This window comes from Dama dama, chromosome 26 (genome assembly GCF_033118175.1).
Source record: "Dama dama isolate Ldn47 chromosome 26, ASM3311817v1, whole genome shotgun sequence".
NCBI classification, from domain to species: Eukaryota; Metazoa; Chordata; class Mammalia; order Artiodactyla; family Cervidae; genus Dama; species Dama dama.
In genome coordinates, this window is record NC_083706.1 from 34,289,003 (window position 1) to 34,315,521 (window position 26,519).

General features: G+C 39.2%; 1 protein-coding gene across 6 annotated transcripts in view; it reads left to right on the forward strand.

The window, feature by feature from the left end:
- The first annotated feature begins 1,109 nt into the window (after positions 1 to 1,109).
- Positions 1,110 to 26,519, forward strand: part of ADGRG6 (adhesion G protein-coupled receptor G6) — a 150,961-nt gene continuing 125,551 nt past the window's right edge. For 2 of the 6 annotated variants that reach the window (XM_061130005.1, XM_061130008.1), the window contains exons 1-2: positions 1,111 to 1,529; positions 9,472 to 9,572. In XM_061130005.1, the coding sequence (XP_060985988.1) occupies positions 1,528 to 1,529; positions 9,472 to 9,572 (103 nt within the window). In that variant the 5' untranslated portion in view covers positions 1,111 to 1,527. Of the gene's footprint in view, positions 1,530 to 9,471; positions 9,573 to 26,519 lie in introns of all 6 variants that reach the window. The other 4 variants (XM_061130006.1, XM_061130009.1, XM_061130004.1 and 1 more) reach the window with 3 other exon arrangements.

Below are 26,519 nucleotides of genomic sequence, written 5' to 3' on the forward strand. Positions count from 1 at the left end.
GGTCCCAGGCCAGATTGTGGAGCAAGCAGCTTGTCACTTGTCCTGCCCAGTTTCCGCTTTCACTTAACCCCTTCTGCAACCACTCAGATCTCTCAGGCTGTTTCCACGGCCTATCAGCTTCTTTCCAGAAGGGATTTGAACAATCCAAACCAAAGGCGATGTCAAAGCTTTACAGTGCTACCGTTCCTTAGGAGTACTTAGATACATTTCAACAGAAGACAAAATTCTAAGCCAAATGGATGGGATTACAGGTGTCAACAAATCAGTGGGAGAGGGTAGTGGTGTATTTCTGTGCTGGGCATAGGAATAGGGCGACTGCCGCAGGTTCCTCTTAAGGCTGGTCTTCATCCTTGGGTGGAGAAGGGCGCGCTGAGGGACTCACCCCCTCTCTCCCAGCAGAGACCAAGAGATGTGGTGATGGTATGGGGTGGCTGGGTGCGCTCTGAGGACAGACGGCTCACCCTTCACCCTGATAATCAGATGGAAAAGGACAAAAGAAGCGAGGGGTCGGGGGAAGAGATGAAGGAAAAGCAAGGAGAAGAGCAAAGAAAGGGACTGAAAAGCAAGAAAGGAGAAAGGAGAAAGCAAGACAATGGCGCGGGAACTTGGCGGCGGGGTTCCGCGCAGTCTCGGATGGGCTGCACCACTGGGGGACAGGGAGGAGATGCCCCCATCCCCGCGGGCCTTCCGAGCGGCTCGGGTCTCCTGGATTCAGGGCGCCCTACTTCGGGCGACCTCTGCCCCGCCCGCTCCCCCGCCGGGCAGCCGGGCCGGGCCGGGAGCCAGTCTCCCACCCACGCCAGCCCCCGCACCTTGCCCCTCGCTGCCAGCCTGGGGAGTGCCTCTCCCACCCCGCAGCCAGACTCTTCCCTCCAGCCCCGGGGCTGGGATCCTGGGTGGGGCGGCCGCGCCTCCGGGACGGCCCCCGCGGCGGATCAGCGAGGCTGGGGCCGCCCCAGGGCCGCGCGGGGCCCGGCCAGACGCCGCGGGGGCAGCCGCACCTGAGCCCCTGGTCCGGCACACTCGGCGCCGGAAGCGCGGGCGGGGTGGACCGGTCCCGGGAACAACCCGAGCCTGCGGGGCGGCGTAGGGGGGGAGACGGAGCCACCAAGCGGGTGACCACGTGCTGCCGCGCGGCAGCGGACCCCTCCACCTACCCGCCCACCCAGCCACCCCGGGAGCCCCCGGGGCCCCCAGCACCGGCTCCCAGGCGGACCCAGCCGCTTCCACGTTCTCGCCCTAACTTTCCTCCAACTTCTCCGCAAGGAGGAACCTGCCGCCCCGCCCGCCCCCTGGCCGCGGCGATTCGCACTTGAACTCCGCGGCGCCGACCTTCCACCTTGCGCCACCCCGGAGCTGCCCGGAAAGCCCCGATGAACTCTCCAGAAAGAGCGTGAGGGCGGGTCCGGCCACCGCGCTCGGCCTGGCTGGGGGGCTTCATCGGGGGAACTCGGAGCCGCAGAGCCTGGTGAAGGTTGCGGAGCATGACCGCGCGGCCCCTGGGAACCCCAGCGCAGTGATGCCAACATGTAAGTACCCCCCCACCCGTTCGGCTCCGAATTCCCGCACACCTTTACCTGACCCCCCCTTCCCCTGCCCGCCCCCTAACTCCCCGTGCCCGACCCCACGGCTTTGTAAAGGCTTAAGCCGCACCGACAGAATAAACCGGTTTGTCTTCACTTCGCCCCTCGAGGCAATGAGGAGTGAGCCGCTGTTTTGCCAGGCGGAGCTGTGACTTGTGTGTGCGGCTGGCTTTTTTTTTTTTTTTCCCCCAGCCAGAGGTAAACCTCACGTTTGGGCGGCGTAAAGCCTAATAAAAAGGGCAGGGCTTCAAGAATGGGGAAAACGTTTTCGATTCAAATGCAACAAGAAGTCCCAAGCGCAGTCGCTCCATCCAGGGGCCGGGCCCTGCCAAGAAGGCGCTCTCCTGGACCAGCACCTGGGGGCTTGGAAGGTACTAGTATGCCTAGAGAATGTTGACTTTACACATTGTCACCCTTGACTGTAGAAGTTATTCTTGGATCTTTGGGTTGTTTGAATGATTTTTTTTTTTTTTTTTAAGCGCGCAGAAAAGGTTCTTGGTGTACTGTACAGATTAAAGAGTCATTAAAGAAGATGTCATTTTACGTGATAGGATCTCTGAAGGGGCTTGTGTAGAAGTAGGAGTGGGGGGTGTAGGGCAGTGAAACGCTTGGAGAAACCTGATGGGTTTTGTGTCCATGGACTTCTCCAAGTGGCGAGGTGCCTCAGGGCGACCCCGCTGAAGGGCCCCCAGCACCGCTTAGCTTAGCCTTCCAAAATGGAAAAAGGAAGCTTGTTCTCGAAAGGACCCAGCTTATTTTTGTGGCCAACTCAGAAGTTACTTTTTCTTGTAACATATAATTTTCCCTCTGGTGTTTTGTTTAATCTTGGGCAGACATCTGGACAGACGTTTAACTCCCTTCCACTAACTAATATACAAGAGTTTCTAGAAATTGATATACACCCTCCTCCCCCCAACTTTTGGAGCCTTACTTATTTCCACTTAAATTTCCTCTTTCAATTTAATACCTGGGAAAAAACCTGCCCCTCAGGCCTGTCTTTTTCCATTCCCTGGACCTTCTGCCTTGCTCCCTCCAGCACACATTTTCAAAATAGGAAAAAGGGTTAGTGTCCAGAAGCCTAGCCCTTGGCAGGTCTGTTCTTGGTAGTGAGCGGTATAATTAGAAAGGAACTACTTATTTTTATTAAACTGCATGTGAAGTCATTCCACACCTGTGAGTTTGAAAGTTTCATTTACCCAGTGGGATCAGCAAGGTATAACCTGGAAGAATTTATTTTGGGATGTGGCCAACAGCTTCATATAAGACTTATTCTTATATACAGGCAACACATTTTGAATGAATGTGAGTTTGTTTTAAGCTTCAGGTTTTCCTGAAAATATATAAGTAAGGGTTTTGATTGCAGATGTTTGTCTGGCTTTCTATATGCTTTCCTAGGTGATTTGGACCTTATGGGGAAAAAAACTATACATCAAAAAATATATAAATACCAGGTTTTAAAAGATGTGAAACTGATCAAGTAATGTTAAAATTTCCTGATTATGAAATTATATAGTCTATTTGAACTCGATATGATTTTAAAAATCTTAATGTCATTATCCAGTAAAAGCATGGATATTTAATCACAAAATTATTACTCTGATTCAAGTTTCTTTATTGAGCTCTATTTTGACAGATGTTTTTCCATTTCTTGTCAGATTGCAACTTTTTCTTTTTTTTTGTTTATAATTCATATGGAATGGTTTAAGATTATCTGATTCTTTTTAGATATCAGTATGTTAGGATATATGGAAGTAATACCAACCTTTCCAAGGTAAATATTCCTACTGTCTCATTGAAAATGTATATTATCATTTAAATTTTTAATTTTGATAGATTCAAATACACAAATTGTTTGAATATGTTTTCTGCCTACTCCTGTTGATAAAGAGTGTTTATATATTAGTACACTGAAGTTCTGGAATTAGAGACTTTAAAATATACTTTGGAGTTGTAGTGACTGCATAATTTTAAATTTTAGTAGATTTAGCAAGACTTGCATTAGTTGGTCTCAAACTGCATGAAGCTACTGTTCCATTTATGGCTTATATAAATTACATGACATTGTGCTTTTCCAGTGTGAATGGTGAATGAGGCTATTGTCTCTTGGCTTATGGGAAATATTAGAAGCTTGTAGTTTTACTGCCCAAGTGGACACGTCACTCTGATTTCTGGAAATAATGATCTGAAAGAGAATCAGTTTACATATTAAAAATAAACTGACAGCTACTTCCTTAAACCTGACCATTTTTCTGACTGCTCATGTCTTACCAGGGTTTACATTTCTGATGGGATGATCAAAAGTTTCTAGAGACCATTTAGACTTTAGACTAAATAGAAAAAGACTTTGTTCAGTGTGTGTGGCATGCTTGGGCAAAATTGCATCTTTCCACTTCGTTTCTAATTGGATGACGTTAAAACATTATCTGCATTGGACGACATGAAGAAGCACAGCAAGTGACTGGGGCTATAGACATTTAAAGGCCATTTCAGTCGTGACTAAAAATGCCAGTAAACTTGAGTGCACTACCTGAGTGTCATCTTACTCTCCTTTATTAACATTACTCAGGATGGAATTACTTGGAATGCCTTAAGGAAAACTTCAATACTGCTGTATTGAAAACATTTACAACAAATATGACCAAGGCTTAATATATTTAGTATAGAATTGGTTAAAAAAAAATCACTAGGAAAGAAAATGTTTATAATGGAAAATTAGCTATACAAATCATTCAATATGCCAATCCAAATAAAGGAAGTCCAAATGAGACATTCTGTTTTCTATCAAACTGGCAATGATTAAAGCAATAATACCCAGTAGTGATGAGAGGATCATTAGATAAACACTGATACTCTTCACTGTAAAAGTGTACATATGTAATTACCTCTATTTAGAAATAATTTTAAACCTCCAGAGAAGTTGCAAAAATAACATGAAGAACAGCTGTATACTCTTCACACAGAATCACTTATTGTAAATATCTACCCCATTTGTTTTATCAGTTTTCTTATCTTCTCCTTTCCACTGTCTGTAGACACACACACACACACACACACACACACACACACACACATACTCTTTTTTCCCTGAATCATCTGAAAGTAACTTACATTTATTGGGGCTTCAGGGTTTACTTATTTAATTGAGATTTTTGTTGAGGTATTTGTTGATTCACATGCAGTTTTAATAAATAATACAGAGACAGCCCAGGTATTCTTTACCCAGTTCCTCCCAATGGTGACATCTTGCAAAACTAGAGCACAATATCACAACCAGGATGCTGGTAAAATACACCTCTCTGTGTTAGATTTTCCCAGCTTCACATGTGTTTGTGTCAATGTATGTGTATTTCTCATGATTGCTTAATTTCATCTATGTAAAGCCAGTTATGTATATTATAGCTCAAGTAAGGGGCAAGATTTGTACAGATTTCAAGAATTATAAACCTTTATGCTTTTTTAAAGTGAGGAGTGAACCCAACTTAATAGAAGAACTTACTTTAAGTAATGTAATAGCACTTCGTTGTTTAGGCTCAAGAACATGATCTTTAACCAGACAATGAAACAAGATTATAAGCAGGCTTAAATAAACCAAATTACCATGCTTTTTACTCTGGAAGAATTCAGGCATTCTCTGTGCTATTCCTCATGTCCCTTCCTGAAGAGATTTGCCGTAGAAATACAATTGGGATATAGAGAAAGAAGTTAAGTCTGACTATTGCTAATATTAAGAACATAAGTACCATGTTAAGTTCTCCACCAATTTCAAAATCTCTTCACTAGTTTCTCTTTAATTGTGACTTTTTAGAGGAGTCAGTAGGAATAAAGAGATGTAAGACAGTAGGTTTTTAAAAATTTTTTTATTTTTAATTGGAGGATAATTGCTTTACAATGTTGTGTTGATTTCTGCCTTAAAACAATGTGAATCAGCCATAAGTATACATGTATCCCCTCCTCTTGACGCTTCCTCACCCCTCCACCCCATTCCACCCCTCTAGGTCATCACAGAACACCGGGCAGGTTTTCTAGATTATTTCAGTGATGCATTTGGATTAAATGGTATCTGTAAGGGTTCACATCACATTTAAAACAATTCCTATAAAAGGACTGAGTTCTAAAACTTTCTGATGCAGGATTTAAGTATGTTGCATCTTGCAGTCTATATACTTTGAAAAGAAGAGTGAGTTTCCAATAGAGTTAGCTTGGTTCTCAAAAAGGACCATTGAGTTGGAAGCCAGGTGACCCAGGAGGTCTTTTTGATTTTGCCATCACTGATTATGTGATCTTGGGCAAGTAGTTTAAACATCATAGTTTTTTCACTTGTGAAATGATGGGTTTTGTTCCATAACTGTTAGATTCTTTTCAGGTTATAGAAGTCTATGACTGTCTTTTACTTAAAAAGTATTCTTGTTCTTTTCAATAAAACCCTGAGGCCACAACTGGAGTGACACAGAATTATACTGTGTTTTTTGTAGTTCCTGTTTAGAACCTTAGTAACCCTGTTCAGGATTTTCCATTTTTGTGAGAAAGTTGTTTCAATCCCAGGGATGTGTCTTTGCCAAGTGATCCCTTGAGAAGACAGACAGTGCTTTCCTCCCTCTGTTCTATTCTTAATTTATTTGTTTCTGTTCTCCAGTAAACAGTTAAGTGGATGAAAGTTGGCGTGTCATATGGTTTATGTTGGTTACAAGTGCTTGCCCTGTCCTGGGTTCCTTTTCTGTACAACATGATGGACTCCTAAGAACTGGAATGCATTAAGCTCTTGGTTGCCATTTGCAGCTCTTGTCTAATAGGATTGTAAGCAGCTTTTGTAAAATAGCTTCAGGAGTGAACATGGAACTCTTAAGTGTCAGCACCTTTTATAGCAAAAGAAAGTTGCATGAGCACGTGAAATAGACACCATGAAATTGAGTGTCACCAAACTAATGAACGTCATTCCCTGAGTGTTGTTTAGAAGACCTGGGAACGTAAGAGAAGGGCACTATTCACTAATAGTGTCCTGAAACTGATAAAGGAGGATTGTCATGTACCACAAAGGCTGAGAAGCTTCAGCTCTCCTGGACTAATATTCCTTCTGTTAATGTCTATGAGGCTACCATCCAGGCTTTTCTGGTTTGCCCATGTGTTTCTCTGGGCCTCAGTTTTCTCCTCCATAAAATGAGGAGGTTAGACTTTATCTCTGACCCTTCCAGCTCTAAACTTCTTTGAATATATGATTGTTCTTTAGTCTCAGAAGTACACTCATCCATGCTCAGCATGAATGGGAAACACCTCATATATCCAGCATCAATGGGAAACGGGCCCTTTTTCCAAATAAGAGAACTTTCCATGGAACAAAGATTTACTGGCCACCCTTTTCAAAACTCTTGTTAAGTTCCATGCAATGTTAATCTAGTTCTTTCTGTAATATTCTATTTACAGAAGAGAAAATAGGTTCAGAATTTAAAGTACTTGCCCCTTCAAAGCACACAGTAGACAGAGGTACCAGGATGTAACTCTGTGCTATTCCAGAGTTCACATCCATTATAATTTTGTTATTATTAATGACTCACTGGGATTTCCCAAGTGTCACAGTGATAAGGAATCCACCTGCCAATGCAGGAGATGCAAGAGACATGGGTTTGATCCCTGGGTTGGGAAGATCCCCTGGAAAAGGAATTGGCAACCAGCTCCAGCATTCTTGCCTGGAAATCCCCATGGACAGGGGAAGCTGACGGACTCAGTCCAGGGGGTCACAAAGAGTCGGACACAACTGAGCGACTGAGCGCGGCAAATGACTCTAGAACATCTTGCTTCTCATGTAAGCAGTAACGCTACTTTTAATTTCAAATATTTTGGATGGATGTATTTGAAAATATACCTTCCATGCAAAAATACTTTTAAAATTAATATTTAAAAAATTTTATTGGTACAGTTGATTTACAATGTTGTGCAAAAGTACTATGTAGCTGTTTTCTTGTGTAGAGTTTCTGCTAAGAGCTGTATGATGCTGGGGTGTCTAGTTTGGTGTGTACAAAATAACATGAACAGAATCAGATACTATTTTAAATTTCTTCTTTCATGGCATACTTGAATATTCTATTTCATCTCTGTTCCAAGGAGATCCCAGAAATAGCTACAAAGTCAATAGTTTGGTGTTGGTTTATAATATTGATCCTATTGTCTGTTCTTGGTAAAGTCCTTTTTTTTCTTACTTCACTGTTGACAAAATAACCACATTTATATTAGAATGCTCAGGATGATAGTAACAGTAAAAATAGCTAATATTATTGAACACTTGGGCTTCCCTGGTGGCCTAGCAGTAAAGAATCTGCCTGCCAGTGCAGGAGACACAGGTTTGATCCCTGGGTTGGGAAGATCCCCTGGAGAAGGGAATGGCTACCCACTCCAGTATTCTTGCCTTGGAAATCCCATGGACAGAGGAGCCTGCTGGGCCACAGTCCAGGGGGGTCATAAAAGAGTCGGACACGTCTTAGTGACTAAACAACAACAACAACCCTGAGCACTCGCTGAATGTTAGACACGTTTCTTAAAAGACATGATTTGATTTAATCATCCGCCAGCTTCATGGACTAGATTGTATTGATGTTCCTATTTTACAGGTGAAAACTAGGAGGTACAAGGTGGTCAAGTCAATTTTCCAAGGATTACCTAGTTCATCAGTAGCAAACTCAGGTCTGTCTGACTCCAGAATTTATTCTCTCTTTGCAACTTAAATAGTCTCTACTTAACAGTCTCTCAGAGAAGTTAGAAGGGCAGGCTTGAGGCAAGTGCAAGAATCAGTTTAATGTCTAATTTTTATTGTTCAAGTATTTCTGTTACCACTTTCTGGTTTTCTATTTATTATACATTTTTTTCCAGATAAGCAACCTGCAGGTGAAGAAGTATGTTACTGTGACTCCAAAGCATTGTATTAGTTGCTCCTGTTTTTAGAAATACAATGATTCTTAACTATCACTTATAATTAAAGTAACTCTGGGGATTTTAAGATCTGGAGGTTTCTTCCTGCCACTCACCTTTCTTCCTGCCTCATGACTCTCCTGCTCACCAGTTCATTCATGGTTCCTTTTTGTGACTGCCTTTCACACCCACTGCCCCCTTCAGTGGTTTGCCTCTTTTGATAGGGCTAAGTCAATGGAAGGAAGCATGCCACTGTCTTCAGCCAAGATAATATGGATGTTCCCATCTAAATCATTAAGTATAATTTTGAGTTTAGAGATAAGACTACTGTACAGAGAACTGAGGGTCTTCAAAGCACCACCCCTCCATTTAATGTCATTTATTAGGTTCTACAATACTTGGTATTTACTAGCCACTTAAAAACATTGATAACTGTTAATATATATAATTTTAGAACTGACAGTACTAATTAAGTTAAGCTTCAGTACTTAATTTTAGAGTAAAGAAGAAAGTTTGGGCGCTTTGATTTTAATAGTTCCACTTGTAAAGCAGCAGATATTATAAAATGAAAACATTTCCTTAGAGTTTAAATTTCTGGGAGATTATAGAAGAGGTTGATAAAAGCATCCTCTTGGTACTCAGATGGGCACGTGACTGATGATGCTGAAGATTGATGCTAGAATTGTTTTTTTTTTTAAATAAGTGATTTTTTTCCTTGAATTATCAGAATACTTCCCCATCTTTTTGCAGGAGTCATCTACTATATATCTCTGATAAGGAAAGTGTCACCAAGTAGCAAATAAAATGCATGGGTTTTTTTTCTTTTACCTAATTAGCTTAAAGGGGAATCCTTAGTTTATCATCTAAAAGGCTTCTTTTCTTCCTTGGAAGCAAGGCTGGGAAAGGTTCTTTTCAGTCCCTGCTAGAAACCTCCGTTTTTTGACTGAATGTTTTACTTGAGTGTTCTCATGGTTGCTTTCTTCCGTGGCAGGATGTTTCACTCAGGCCGCATGTGGAGCTGTCATTGGAAGTGGAAGCCAAGTTCTCTTTTGTTCTTATTTGCTTTGTGTCTTGTGTATGCTCCTGTCTCAGGTAAGTAGGACTCTTTTTCTTTCAAACTCTGTATTTAATAATGATGACATTGCCGGTAGTGTGAGTGTGCGTTTTATTTGCTGACTTTTTCTGTCCTTACAGGCTTTAGTGGCCTCTCATTCCTCTTGAATTATGTGTGAATTCTATTACTTTGATTATTGTTTTATTTTCTTTGATCTTTGCTACATTGCTTTTAGTTTTATTTATTTATCTAGCCCATATTGAGTGATAAGATAGCCACATACCTGACATTGAAAGTATGCTGTTTCCTACAAGTGAATAAATAAACAGCACTTAACTATTTTCAAGTTTTCATTCAGTTCTTTACGAAAAGTAGAGACTTTGTTATTATTCTGATTTTATTGCCATGTATGAGATAGGAATTTGGAATTAAGTTTTTAGACCATGAAGTAGTTGCCTCAAAATGATGTGACAAAGTTTATTTTAATTACAGTACTTTTGGAATGAAGATATTTAATTTTTTAAATGAGCACAGTTTTTTTCTCAACTAACAAGGCCTTTTTAGCTGTTATTGAAAGCCAAATTTTCTATCAACAGTAGTTATGTGAATGAGCCAATAGGAACCTGAAGAATGATCTTTAAAAGTTACCTGATTTTGTTGCTTGAGCAAACTGAATTTCACTTGTGCCCATTTTGTTTTACTTTTTTTTTTTACAGCTATATTTATTCAGCTTATTATATTTTCCTTTAGAATGAAATCATTACCATGAAGTCTTATATACTGATTACTTGGAATTTACTCATGATTTTATACATTCCATATTTATAATATACCTGTATGTTATTATAAATAATACATATAACAAATCATGGAAATAGATTGTTAAAATTGCTTATTCATAGGTCAAGATATTCAACTAGTATTTAATATATAAAATACTTTTTTCCCAAGCCATCAAGTATTTTAAGAGTTTCAGCTACTTAGTTGGAAAATCCCTGGTACTTAATGTTTAATTGCTTCAAAACAGAACTGAACTTTGAGTGGTTTTTTTTTGGTATATTTGTTTCAATTTCACTAGAAAGTTTATTTTTCTGTTACTTTCATTGTCAGAAAGAGGAAGCACACTTGTAAAGAGATCTGAAAATTGTATATATGTTGGATTCTATCATGTACAGTCAAACTATTTCTTGACTTTTCAAAAGTGCTTCTCCAAGAGTCAATTACATGATGTAAGATGAATTATGAGATTAAAATTAGTTGAGGTCTATTTACTTTCATTTTGTTAGGTCATGGCATTTGTAAATTTTCAAGCTTTCTTCAAAAATTAAATTGGGAGTTTTTATTTTAGATGTCAGTATGTTAATTGATATGTGCACATTCATTATTTTTATCATGTGAATAAATTACATGAAACCCATGTTTTTAGACTAAACAAATAAGGTCAGCTGAGCTGAGACCAGGGTGGGGCAGGGGAAGCACCTGGGATGTAAGATTTCAGGAGGCTCTCGTTCTCAAGGGTATGGGAATCAGAGTACTTAAATGTGTTTTTAAGTTACTGTCTGACACAAGAAATCTTTTGAAGAAATTTCTCTTATTACTCCACATGGTGTGTGCATCACCTAAGGCTTTGTGACAGATAGTTACCTGTGTTTACTCATGAAGCCAGAATATTTTGTATCTGTATGTCTTACACGTAATTCACTTAAAATGCCACCGCCTTCCACGTGAATAGCTGAACTCACAGAAGTACTTTAGGGGCTATTATTGGCATTTTTATATAAAATTTTCGCCTTATAAGTAACTCAGAGGGTTCATGAAAATAATGCATGTTAAAACTACTATCAATATATCTAATTTTCAGAGTCTTATCTTTAAATCATGGTGTAATATCGCTATATTTTTAAAGAACATCAGTGCTTAACTGTGATTTTTGTCTCTGTATAGGAACTCTGACTTTTTTCACTTCTGTGGATGACCCCTGGATGATCTCATTGAGTCCAGTGGTTTTAAGTGGCATCTTGATGCCGGTGTCTTCTCAGTATTTATCTCTGGCCAGAGCCCCTTTCTGGACCCTGGAATTACCTCTTGGGTGGCCTGTCCTCAGACACTTGGATGTGTAATAGGCCTCAAACTTCACATGTGTGAACAAGATTCTTGATTCCTACCTCCTATCTCCAAATCTGCTTCACTCACATGCATTCCAGTGATCCTCAGTTCAGTTCAGTCGCTCAGTCGTGACCAACTCTTTGCGACCCCTTGGACTGCAGCACATCAGGCTTCCCTGTCTGTCACCAACTCCCAGAGCTTGCTCAAACTCATGTCCATCGGGTCAGTGATGCCATCCAACCATCTCATCCTCTGTCATCCCTTTCTCCTCCTGGCTTCAATCTTTCCCAGTACCTCCTCCTTCCTGCTGTTCTCTCCTAAACTCACTGTTTTTTAGGCACATGTTCTTTCTATTCCTTGACTGGGCTTTCAGTACCCTCTTCTCCCTAATCTTGGTTCTTTCTTGATACTCAGGTCTTAATTATTACCATCTCAGATAAGCCTGCTTATCCCCCAATTCAGAGGAGCCTTGTGGTCACTCTCATTTTACCTTTAGTGATCATCTGTTGATTTTGGTTACTCTTCTGCTTGTTAATGTTTTGTTAATTTGACTGCTATAGCTGGATTGGAGGATTGGCAAAACCTCTTTGTTTTTTTAAAAACCTCTTGATTGTTAAGATTGACACCTAGTTCAGATGATTAAAAATTAGGATCCTATAGTTTGATTCTGATAATATCCACACTTTACCTCATCACGTAGAACTACAACGTTGAGTCTTCTAGGCAAGTTAACGTTTGTAGTTTTGTGGACATTTACAAAGCAAATAGCATACAAGGTTTATGCCCTTCAGGATTTTAAAAAGTAATAAAGAAAAAGAATGCCTTGTCTTTTGACAGCTGATGAATATAATTTTTAAGAATTACAGCAGTATGACCTTTGAATATTTAAACTGGCCCCACAGAAGTACAAATTACAAAATGTGATTGTTTTTTACCCACTAGCTTGACAATATTTAGAAAGGCTGGTAACATCCAGTATTATCAAAGTTTGGGTAAAAGGCATGCACTAACATGGTGGCTCTATCTTTTGGGATAAAACATGGAATGATACACATCAGGTTTTAAAATGGATTATTACAGGGGCATAAAATGGATTATTTTAGGGTGGGAGTGAGAAGCGGGAAAGTGATGGAACTTCACACAACTACAAATTGCAAATTGCCTTGTTACAGTGAGCATGTATTACTTTAGTAATTTGGGGAAACAAAAAATCTTGATGAAATTCTTTGGTGTTAAAAAAAAACGCATTAAAATATTGGCCAGAGAGACTGTTGACGTGTATGAATATTACACTTTTCTGTTAATCACGACCGTTACTCTAGCTCTTCCTTCACTCGATAAGAATCTCCAAATGGTGTTTCAAATAAGAACCTCTTTTTATGTAGCGTGACACATACAACTCTGAAGATGAATGATGATATCTCAAGCAGACAGAAGGTTGTGGCTTCAAACAGAGTGGGAAACAAACAGCCCAGAGCCAATGAATTCCTTAGCAACCAGGAGGCTGTTTCCACACAGATAGCCTTAGTCACGCGCCGAGGGAGGAGCCTCCCTTCACTCCTGAAAATTGATGACATCAGCAGATTATTTCAACCCTCAGTGCTATGCTGATTTCTACGATAGGGCAACAGCTAAAAGGGAAATGTTTCCGAAAGTACAGACCTGAATTGTGTACTTTCTAGCCCAGAGCACTGCACGGTTCTGGAAGGCAGATGATTGAGCTAAAGAAATCTTGTGCTTCTTTGAATTTGTTTGTATGTTCATTTTTCTCATGATCATAAATTTTGCAATCTGTGATGGAGCGTTAGACATCTTTTATACATGTTTTGTATTTGCTCAACAGGCTTTCCAATGCAGAGAAAAAAAATCTTTTTACAAATCTAGTTTTTTTTTTTTCCTAGCCATTTTAGTATGAATATGTCATTAATTCACTGAAGAAGGAAATGACAACCCACTCTAGTTTCTTTGCATTAATTACTAAACAAGTATATCTGGAAGGTCAGAAATAGGGATCTACTTGTGTTAACTATTCTTATCAAGTGAAGAAAGAGCCAGAGTAATGCTTAAGTGACTAACAGAAAATTACATGATGATAAACGTTTGTGGGTTTTTTCCTTCAGTCAGGGTCAAAGTGCTCCAAGTTACTGTCTGAGGCTTTCAGCTAAAAGGCTGTGTTCCCATTCTACACTTCAGTTTAGAAGAGCCAGTGTGACTGAATAAGCAAACCTCAGAAAGTTGTATGTAGAAGTCTCTTTGATGCATCTTCCCTGTAGATAATTTCCCTCATATTGCTGTGAAATGATCTGGATTTGCTGTAGGTAAATGTGAAATCTTACATTGGGGTCATAAAGTCAATTACATAAATGTGGAATGGGGGTGACTCATCTTATCACCAGGGTGACAAGATCAAGTGACTCAGCGGTGTGACGGGCCTCCAGTGACACCGACACCGCTTAGGAATCAAGCGTCAGGAAGGGGAGGGTACTGTACGGAGTCCTCCCTTCACTGGTCAGGTCACGTTTGTCTCCAGGCTTGGCTGTCATCCTTTAGAGAGGGTTGGTACACAGTTTGTAGACCAGGCAGATCAGGCTGGTGATGGGTCTCTAGTAATCTGAGGAATGTTTTAGAGCATCTGTCTCCACCGTGTTAATGTGAGGCTTCTCTGGGGCTGGGCTGCAGCTGTGGACTCAGTCCTTAGAGTCAGCCACCACAGCATTGCTTTGGTTTAACAACTTGGTCTTTTTGAAAGAGGAAAAGTCTTACTGAATTAAAATTTTAAAAAATGATTTAAATGGTACATTTACTTTGGAATAGTGAAGTCAGTAGGAATGAAATGGTGGTCTTTGGATAGAGTGGTCATGTGGAAGTGATAACACACTCAGTCTAAATATTTTTGGGTTGATGTTTCAAGTACCAAATGGCTTTTAGTAATCGGTTGCCAAAAGATAAAACCAGCTGTCCTTTGAAATTGCCATCACTGGCGATGAAGAAGGAACGCAGAAGGAATCTTAATATTGAAGAGGAATTTGTACTAAAAACGATGAAGGCCTCCTCAGTCTCCAGTTTAATCATGGAGTGAGTGTGTGTGTATAGTCATTTTTTTTTAATCTTTCACACCCCACTTTGGTAGCCATAAATTTGTTTTCCATGGTTGTGAATCTGTCTCTGTTTTGTAAGTAAGTTCATCAGAACTGCTTTTTGTTATTGTTGTTCAGCTGCCAAGTCATATGTGACTCTGCGACCCCATGAACTGCAGCGCGCCAGGCTTCCCTGTCCTTCATCATCTCCCAGAGTTTGTTCACACTCATGTCCATTGAGTTGGTGATGCCATCCAAGCATCTCATCCTCTTAGGTCCCACGTATAAGTAATATCATATGGTATTTGTCTTTCTCTATCTGATTTACTTCACTTAGTAAGATAATCTCTAGGTCCATCCATTTTGCTGCAGAGAGGGTCTTTTTTTTTTTGATATACACATCATTTTAACAGTTACCTCAAAACGTTCGTCTGTGTATATTTTCTTTCAATTTTAGTAGGTAAGTTTTATACACAGTGAGAGATTAGGAAGGTAACTTTCTTAGATAAGATAAATTTTGGAACTCTAGGCTTTGGCAGGTACGGAATTTCCTGTCACTTTCAAATGAATAATTCTTTATGGAGTTTTCCTTTTACTTTCAACAAGAAAAATTATTTTATTTTCCTTTTATTTTCACTCTTCTAAGATGCAGTATAATAGTATTTAGTAAGTAAAGAATGTGGAAAAGAACAAAATGGAAAAGAGCCAACAAGAGAGGGAAAAAGAAAATCTTATTCTAGACTTAATGAGTAAGTATGTTTTACAGGGTGGAGTAGCAGGGGAGGAAAGAGTGAGTCTAGCAAATCTAAAAGTTTGGTATGCTTAATCAGAACCTTTCCCTCCCCCAATATTATTAAAGTACATTAGACATTTGTGAGAGCATTATAGTACTTAAAGGAGTTATAGAGAACATGTAATTGTATTGCTCCTTTTAAATGCATTTAAACTCTAAGGGCTATGTTATCATAATTCCATAATTTTTTGAGTACTGTGTGTGTGTATCAGATATGTATCAGGCTCTTATCAAAGTCCTGGCTATGCAGAACTAAATCATGGACTTTTAGTGTTGTTGGGAAGACTGACATGAGACAAACAGGAAGCACTGTGATATGTGGTCTAATAAAATTGTGACTCTGATATCAAGGGATAACAGAAGAGATCTCAGAAAAGTTTGCACACGGGAGGTAGTGTTAAAACTGCATCTTGTATCAGGGGTGATGAAAAAATATTTACAAAATGATATGGCTTTGTCATTCACCATTTGAAGAACTTGCCCTGTCATCAGGTTGGAGGGCTGGCTGTAAAATCTGATGCAGTTGTGGGAGTGGTTCATCCCTGTTGAGTATCATATCTGGCCTTAACTGAAAGCAGGAAGATAGAAGGTGAATATGGAAATGGAGAAGGGTGATGTAGGCAGAGAAGGGGTCAGGGATGAACCCACAAGTGCACTGAAAGTGATTTTATGAAAGGATTAGTACTTCCTGTTTCTAAGATAAGGATCTCTGCAGAAGAGAATAAAGACTGAACCTAGACATGTAAGGGGAAGGCCAGACAGTGGAGGATGTGGCTGGAGGAAAAATGCTACCAGAACTGAATGAGGGATTCCAACCCAGTCAGGGGACAGCCAGGTCACTGTCAGTTGTAGTTCAGTAAGATACGTGTAACTAGAAAGGTATGCTTGAGAAGCAGAGGGTAAGAACTTCCCTAGATGACAGTCAGGTAACTCAGTAGTAGAATTGTCTTTGGTTTATTGAATCTGTAGTTTATGCTTTTCCTCTATCATGCCATTTTACTTCGGAAATGGCAGCCTTCCTTTCCTCCTTAGTGAACTGCATTCATAGATACGTCAAAAAGCCGGAGATATTAATAAAATTTTAGACACACTTGATGCCTTCTCTTTCTTGCTCAAACTCATATTTTGTGATAAACAGTTGGTGAATCTAGGTTGGAAATGCCTTCATTTACTTTATAACGACTCAGTCTGGGGCTCTCATCTCCACCAGGAGTATTGTGTGAGCTCCTGATCATCCCCTTGCATCCAGGGTTTCTGTTAAACCACAGCTGGAATCATGCTACCACCCTGATGAAGTCCCCCTAAGATTCTCACCGCCCACTGTGGATAGAGTCCACAGTCCTTCCTTTATGTAATTTCACAGCTTCCTAGCTTTCTAATGCCATCAAGTGATTAAGTGCTTGCCCTTCTGTGTGTGTGTGTGTGTGTGTGTGTGTGTGTGAATGCATGCTCACTTAGGTCTGACTCTTTGCCACCCCATGGGCCGCAGCACACAAGGCTTCCCTGTCCTTCATCATCTCCCGGTGTTTGCTTAAACTTATGTCCATTGAGTCGGTGATGCCATCCAACCATCTCATCCCTGTCGCCCCCTTCTCCTCCTGCCCTCAATCTCTCCCAGCATCAGGGGCTTTTCCAATGAGTTGGCTCTTCACATCAGGAGGCCAAAGTATTGGAGTTTCAGCTTCAGCATCAGTCCTTCTAATGACTATTCAGTGTTGATTTCCTTTAGGATTGACTGGTTTGATCTCCTTGCAGTCCAAGGAGTCCAAGGAGAGTCCAAAGACTCTCAAGAGTCCTTTGAGAGGTTCAGGGGTTCAACCCTTCTATCTTTGTGGAAGACCAGCTATTTAAGGGGGGATATTTCATAAAATTGTATAATAATTACTTGAGCCTCCAGGTGAGTAAAAATAACCAGAGAATTTATTTTCACTTGTGCCGAGGGCTAGACTTCTTATGGAAATACATTTCTTTAGTGGCAAACTCATTGCTATTAAAATGTACACTCTAAAAAAAAAATCTATTTTTGTTGGAAATAGTGAAAGTTATTATTTGCTTAAAATTTTTTCAACTGTCCCCACCTTGTCCTGCATCAGTTCTAGTCTTTTCTTTACAAAGCAAACAAAAATTTCCCACATGCCCCTCAACATTTTTGTTCTGAAAAGAACTGAAAAGTTTTCATTTTCATTCATCATTCCTTTTATTTCTGAAAATCTTACAAGACTACATTTGGATTTATTACTTCCTCACACTTAAAAATAGATCATTCTGCTTTAGAGACACATTGACAGGTATCTCTCTGTATGTGTATGTAAACAATTATGTTATCTTCTCTGAAGATCTCCTGAGTTAGTCTGAACTTCTCCAGAGGGTTTTTTATTAAAAATTTTTATTTTCAAGGAGGTGCACCATAGTCACTGCAATAACGTTTGTTATTAAATGGACAAAAAAACACTTTCTTCAAAGAAAGTCTGTTTTAGGTTGAAATAATGTCACAGAGTGAAATGGCTTATATTCAGCTTTTAGAATATACTGCTTTGCGTGTGTTTCATATTCTTTAAATTGTTCCTTTAGGTGCCTCTGACTTCCTAGAAGTTTATGTTACTGCTTTTTTTTGTTGTTGTTGTTGTTATTGTTGTTCATTTAAATCAGATTTACATCCTGATTTACCTAGTTAGTTGTTTTCCATTCCTATTTCTTTAATTTTGAGTACTTTTCAATATACCCATCATATCAAAGTTTTCTTTGAGACAGTTATGTGGATAATTATTTCAAAGTGGTTGGTTCAAGTGAAGCTGAAAGACTTATCTTTTTTCTCTTTTTGCTATGCATGCTTGGCTTTACAACATTTATTTTTATTATAGTTATATTTAAAAACACATTGAGCTGGGAGTTTTTGGCTAATTTACATTTAAACCTCCCTTATGTGTGAAGCAGAAATAGGTAGATATATCATTTGTTTGGTTAGAAAAACAGTTCTTTGAAAGTGAAAGTCGCTCAGTCGTGTCCGACTCTTTGTGAGCCCATGGACTGTACATATACAGTCCACGGGATTCTCCAGGCCAGAATACTGGAGTGGGTAGCCGTTCCCTTCTTCAGGGGATCTTCCTGAGCCAGGAATCAAACTGACCCAGAAATTGAACCAGGATCTCCTATATTGCAGGTGGATTCTTTACCAGCTAAACTACCAAGGAGTCTTTCAGCTTTTAGGGCAGAATATAGAAACTAAACCAGTTTTGTTATTCATCTGGAAACTAAAATCAGATTTGAAGTCTAATCATCAAATTGAACTTTTTTTCCCCTATTATTAAAGGATAACTTTTAATTTTTTCCAAAGTAAGACCATAGTACCATCTGAGTATTTTATATCTTAATAATCCTAGTCATCAATACAATCTATTGGGCTATTTCAGGTTAACAACACAAGTGAATCCTGTGTTGCCGAAGAGAAAACTACCTTTGAAAAGTACAATTTAAAAAATATAAACCTACTTTGGATTTTATTAAAACTTGAGCTGCACATGCCATGGTATTACTGATTTTTTTGATGCATCTAAGCTAATGGTGAGAATGAGACGTTTGCTTCGATATCACTGACACTGCTGAGTTGACTTTGAGTGCCTTGATCCATCAGTAACATGAGTTAAATGCTGACTCTGAACTAAAATTTTGCAAAGATGTTCTTTTATACTCAGAGATACCTTCTCAGTGTGTGTACTGGAGCTGTATTCCTCGTGGACTCTAGGTAGGAGGAGACAGTTATTACACGTAGTGAAACGTGTGCCTGATTTTTTAGATTCTGTTTCTGGCAAAATCAGGCAGAAGGTGGTTGAAAGTGGTTACACTGGATGATTGAGTTCCAGGGAGCAACTGACTGGAAGGAGACACTTCAAGATACATTGGGTTGATGGAAATGTTCCAAATTTTGGTTGGAACGTAGTTACATTGGGGTATACATCCTCAAACCTGATTGAACAGCATACTTAAAATCTATGCATTTTAACGTGTGTCAATTATACCTCGAAAAGAAGTCTCAGCTAATTGAAAAAAATATTATTAATAGTTCTGCTGCCGCTGTTTAGTCGCTAAGTCGTGTCCTACCCTTTGTGACCGTATGGGCTGTAGCCTGCCAAGCTCCTCTGTCCATTGGATTTCCCAGGCAAGCACCCTGGAGTAGGTTGCTATTTTTCAGGGGATCTACCCGACGCAGGCATCAAACTCGAGTCTCCTGCATTGGCAGGCGACTCTTCACCACTGAGTTACCTGGAAAGCCAGAATAGTTCTAGGACACAATAAGTAGATTTCTGATACCTCCAGAACTGTCAGGATTTTATTAGCTATATAGAAAATTAAATAATAGTGTTCTAAAATACCACCTCTTTGTTGATTTGCTGGCTTTTGTTCTGTTTTGTTTGGCTAGCAGGGAAGGATTATTTAGTTTTATTATTTATGAATTAGATATGCTTATTCAGATATTTTCAGTCCTTACAAATACTCTTTTATCTCTGTTTGTAGACATTTCTGCAAAGGATGAAACCTCACCTAGTTCCAGTGTAAGCTTCCATCTCACTCTCCTTTAGCCTCTATATTCAGAAGTTTAACTTACTATATCTTTACCTGGCAGATCTTTTCTGTGAGTCTTTCCTTCATTTAATAAAAATACATACAATGATCAGTATATAATTATATATCAGATTTTGCTTCTTAATCAATACCTTAATGGAGATTTATTGATATTATTGGCTTGTTACTCTTAATAAAAATGAAAGAAAAAAGGATGCCTCAAGAACATTCACTCCATTAGTTGTAGTGCTATTTTTCTTTTTTCATATTTTTCTTTCTGTTCATTTTGTTTTACCTTAACAGAACTGTTTATCATTTACTATAAAGGGATTTGTACTAGTTTCACAAACATATGGTATTTGTGAAAAACTCCACAAATCTTTTTGTAAAGTTGGTTGCTCAGCAAATATAAGGCATGAACCAGAAAGTAAATTACAAACACTTAAAAATTCCAACCTAGAGTAGACTCAACACCTGGTGAATGCTTTCTGAGGGGTTATTTGTTCTGCTCTGGTCCCCGACTTGAGAGGTTTTCATGGGTAAACAGTGGGTTGAAAGCATCAGTCAAGGCAGTCTCATTTCAGAAGATGCACCTGCTATGACTGTGTCCCTGGATGAAGGTCACTATTTGCCTAGGAAGGGTGTAATCAGAATGGAGCCATTGATGGAAGCAAAATAATGGAACAAATAATCATCAACTGTTAATTTTAAGATCCCAGATGATGCACAGATTATACAAAGACATTTTCCAAAAGAGAAAATGTATCCTTATTGGGTGAATAATTTGAGGAAATCCAAAAGGGGGAGAATGGCATCATTTTAAACTTCAGTAAGTGTTAAAAAAAAGATGAAGCTCAACTTTTACATCTTAAAGTCTGATCTCATTTCTGAGTTTCAGAGAAGCTTACAATTAAGCTGATTTTGCTGATGTTTTAGTAAGTGGGCCCTATGCTAGAGTTATAATTAAATTGTGCCCATGATAGGGCAGCATTTTATTTTTCTTAAAAAAAAAACTTCATATATTGTTAAGACACTGGTGATACTTTGAAATTGAGCCTACATGATGGTAGAGTAGGGGAAATTCTATGGCTCTACTATCTCGTGAAGCCACTACTATCTATCTAGTTACCTATGCAGTTGCTCGGAAAGTGCTGTCAGACAGAAATATGGGGCTTACACATTCTGTGTTTCTCTCTGTTAAGCACCAGAGGTTTGTTCTGTTAGTTATCCAACGTCTGAAAACAGTTTTTTGATGTATTTTGTCCACTTACATGTTTGTATGCTGGGAGGGGAAGTCCAATACTTGTTACTTCATTATGGCTGAAGCAGGAGTCCCCACCACTTTATTTGAAGTTAATGTAAGCTTGTATTTATTCGCCAGTCATTTGATATACAGCAAAGTTCTTTTCTTTGAGGATTGATTTGTTAATTGGAGAGTGCTATCTCTCTTGAGTAAATCATGCCCATGAAGTGTCATCATTGATTTTTTTTCTTCCAGTTTTATTGAGATGCAGTTTACATACCGCACAATGATTTTTAATTTTGACTCCTTTAGAGTGAAGAGAGATTGCTTATGAAGTGATCTGAACACAGAATCCTTATTTTTGAGTTTTATCAGTCATTATTAAACAGCTATTTTTATTTACCTTTATTCAGAATCTTTCTAATGATTCGACCAAATTTTCATAGACTTATATCTCCTTTTACTTTTGTATATGTATTGAGTCATGTACAATATAGTCAATTTCATAACTAGAATATGAAGTATAACTGGCAAAAAATAGTAACAAATATCATCTAATAAGCGTAACTCAACTAATGGAAACAGCTATTCAGAGGGTCCCTAGCTTTGAATATTCAACTTGTTGTATCACTCAGTGTTTTACAGTGTTTTACACTGTTTTAGCATACAGTGTTTTAGTCATCGAAGTAGGTTAACCTGAGGCCTCGGTTGAGTGCAGGTTAGCTAGGAGAGCCTCTTGTGGATCTCTGGGCTGCAGCCTAAGGTGTTTATTCTTCATCCGAGCTGTTTTTTCCTGGTTTCAGTGTCACTGCTGTAATATTTCTTCCCTCCAGAATCAAAATGTCAGTGATACCTTTGAGTCTTAGCAACACTCTGTAAGACCTAAGCGAAGTGCAAGTCTCTCAGTTGTGTCCAAGTTTTTGTGACCCCATGGACTATAGAGTCCATGGAATTCTCTCCAGACCAGAATACTGGAGTGGATAGCCTTTCCCTTCTCCAAGGGATCTTCCCAACCCAGGGGTTGAACCCAGGTCTCACACATTGCAGGAGGATTCTTTACCAGCTGAGCCACAAGAGAAGCCCAAGAATCCTGGAGTGGGTAGCCTATCCCTTCTCCAGGGGATCTTCCCGACCCAGAAATCGAACCGGAGTCTCCTGTATTGCAGGTGGATTCTTTACCAACTGAGCTATCAGGGAAGGCCCCTGTAAAGCCTAATCTATTGCTAAATCTGGGAGCATCTCTTGTATCTCTTTGGTTTTTTGAATGCCCTTCAATATTTTTCCTCCTAAGGTTATTTTAAATTGATTAATTATTGGCTGTGTTGGTTCTTGGTTGCAGCACGCAGGAGCTTTCATCGTGGCTGGCAGGCTGCTGTCTACTTGTGGCACATGGGGTCAGTAGCCCCGTGGCTTGTGGGGTCTTAGTTCCTCGATCAGGAATCGAACCTGCAATCCCTGCATTGCCAGGCAGATTCTTTCTGGACCACCAGGGAACTCCATGCGCTTCATCCTTATGTAGAGCCTGATGGTTTCTTACCTCAACTTTTGTAATAATAGAAAAACTGCTGCTGTTGATGCCTGTTTTCATCTGTAAGCTAGTAATAAACCACTTTCATGTAAACATTTCGTGTAAACTAAGAACTTGGAGTTCTTAGTTGCGGCAGGCAGGATCTTTTATTGTGGCTGGCAGGAACCAGCAGGAGGGACGGTTATCTGCTCAGGAGCCTTGCAGAGCGTTTGGTTGCTGAGTTAATTACTGCCTTTATGGATTAACATTTGAGATCCTTCACCATGTATTCTCAACTAGTGTTTTCTAAGCTATTTCCAAGGTTCCTTATTCATAATCTAAGAAATAGATAAATTGGAGAATATATTTTTCTCTGGTATTTCATATATCTCCCTGCCTCTAAGTCCTTAGACTGTTTCCTCAGTCTAAAGCTCCTTTCTCCTTTTTTTGCTGCATGTAAGGTGCTTCCTGATCCTAAGACCTGTGTTAAATGCTTCCTCATGGGGGGGAACATTTAAAATGAGGCTGGTAAGATGAGTAGGTTTTTTTCCCCTTAATTTTCATGTATATATATACACCCAGGTAACCACCTGTTAGATAACATTTTAAAGGTAGAAATGAAGCAGGAAATATTTTCTATATCTCCAATTCTTTTTCCATTTCTCCTTTGGAATTCTATAATAATTTGTACTTATTCTATGTTTTATTGCTGGATTGTTTTATTTTTATTCATGTTTATATTTGCTTTTTTATTGCTAATGAGTACTTAGAATGTAGGGGCTATGTCATCTTCTTTTATTTTTTTTTTTCTTCTTCACAAAACCAGGAGAGTTTGGGTACTGCAGTGTGAATGAATTAAACTACATTATTTAAAGGGAGACATTTAAGATTAAGGTAACCCATCCACTCTATGGGTTTGATGTGAAAAGCACAAAAGCTATGTCATGAAAACATAGACCAAGACACAACCATCCTTTTTAGTTATCATACTGGGGTAGATTTATTGAACTGTTCAGAGTGCTGCAGACCCTGGTGGCTTAGTCTGCATTTTATTCATTTTGGCTCTGTTGGTATACCCCATTTATATAGTACTCAAGACAAATTTCCTATGACGTTAATAACAGGAGAGCTCTGACCTTAATGAAACAACATGCCTAAGAGTCCAATATTGTGAAGTTTTCCTTTTCCTGTCTTTTCTTGACTGAGCTGTCCCTGTGGTAGGTTTCAGCTTCCAGCACACCCCCTAAAGTAACCTGCCTTCCTCCCCTTTCCACAGGACTGTGGGAGTGGGGGTGTGGGAGAGGCACTGGAACTTCCATGATCTTTATATTCTGTACATTTCCCAAAAGGCTCCTAGCTTAGCAGAATCTTGGGCTGAGGCTCCAGGGTGTTAAGTAGATTTGGGATTCTGGGCTGCTGTTAATTTTGCCTTAGCTGTGTTATGAGTTGGCCTGGGATTTTAACTGAATTTTATAATGTTATTTCCATGGGAGAAAATGTTCTAAAATCCAAACAACCATCTCGGAGCTTATTTTTTTGTAATATAGGAATTAGTACATTTTGGACTTGGTACCTTTGACTTTTTTATGACCAAATATTTCAAAATTCATCGTGCCTGTGCCTTATTCTTTTAAATCAAGTTAAAATAGTCTCAGTATGCATTATTTAGAAACACAATGTAGTCAGTGCTTTAAACATTCATCAATTTATATGATATGCTTCTCATTGAAATGAGTATTTATAGATTTTACTAAAATTAAAAATAGATGTTTGAATTTTAAAACTAGTCTCTGCTGATTCATCCAGGGTGATGATGCTGTATCTCTGATTAATTTCTGGGAAATTTACCAAAGAGAATAATTAAATAGAAATAAAGGCTTCATACATGAAGATGGGGCTTCCAGGAACCCGCCTGCCAAGGCAGGAGACCTAAGAGATGCAGGTTCAATCCTGGGGTGGAAAGATACCCTGGAGAAGGGCATGGCAACCCACTCCAGTATTCTTGCCTGGAGAATCCCCTTGGACAGAGGAGACGAGTGACCTATATCCATAGGGTTGCAAGGAGTCGGATACAACTGAAGCGACTTAGCACACAGAGTAGAAAAAAACAAAGAGCCACCTAATGTTAACGCTAAATAACTTTATGAATTTTGGGAAAATGACTATAATTACAATGTAGAAGTGCACACTGTATTTAGAATACTAAACAATATCAATGCTAAGTATTAGATATGTCATGTTTGCAAAGTGTGTGAGTGTAAATGACTGGAGAGCTGGCATGCAAGTGTTAAAGTATGTGAGTAAGAAAGTTCAGACTAATGGCTTCAAGTTTTCAAAGTGAGTCCTCAAAATAATTTTATTTGATTTTAAACATGTTGCTTCTGGAATAATAAGGCAGGCTGATTAAAGCAGTGTGCATTAAGACAAATTCAGAACTATCATTTTTGTTCCTCTCTATTCCCTCCTAACAAGTTATTCTTAATAAGCACTTCCCAGTTGTTGTGGTTCTTTTCCCTGTATTGCTGTAAGATTTCTGAATTTTCAAAGCTCCTATACAAAAAGAAACAGGAGTTAAAAATTAACAAGATTCGTACAGGAGGCTGACTGGCTATAATCCAAAGGGTCACAAAGAGTCGGACATGACTGATCATGTGGTTATCATACATACCATTGCAAAGATAAGTGTCATATCTCATTGAGCCTAATTATTTATAATATGCAATATTATCATCATTTTTGGGCTCTTAGCATCTTCTTTGTCTTCTTTTTTTTGGGGGGGGATCTTGAATGTGTTTCAAGATGAGTGTCACATTGAATGCTGACCTTTGTCCAGAACAGAGTTGTTTTGTTCTTATGTACCCCTTGACTGTTCCCTGTTCTTTCAAATTAATGGTGCAGAGACAGGCTCATCCTGTGAGACTGAGATCGTCTGTTATCAAAACTCACTTATTAGGTGGAAACAGAGGCTTCATGGCTGAAGTGATCACAGAAACATCTGTAGAAAAGGCCATCAATCGGGTTGTGTGAAGGTTAAGGAGAGTGTGTGTGTGTATTGGGGGGCTGGTGAACCCTTTTTGTCCACTTGTGGGATTTATATTTGCATACGTTTGTTTTTAATTTAGAAGTCTTCCCACGTTAAGAATCTTTTTCAGATTAATTGACATAGGTCATCCTGTCAGAAACTGATGGCATGCAGAAAAGTCTTCGTACATTATTTAATGAGTCAGTACCAAATCACGAGTATTATAATAAAGTTATAATTTCTCATCTCAGTCTGGTTATGAAAGACTAGTGTTCCATCTGGCTCTAATACTTTGTTTGGGTATTCACTCTTACTAAGTTCTTTTCGGTTGTAATGTAATTGCCAGTGGGAGATTATTTTTTTAAATTGTTTTTATTTTCAAAACCTGATAAAATAAAGATGGAAACAAATGAGCCACAGCCTCAACTAAAATAATGACAGGACAAGAAAAAGAGGAATTTAGTTTTCTGTTTTTAATAAGTCTTTGAGGACTAGGAGGAACTGGGAATATTGTAACAACAACTTTCTGTTTAAATCGTAAAAATCCCCTAATTCAAATTTAGCAAGTGAGGTCCACCTTTCATATTAGGAAATGCTGTTTCTGAACACAGTATGGGAAATCAGTGCTAGTAAGAAACAGATTTTATTAGTGCAGACATAGAATAAAGTTCCGAGGC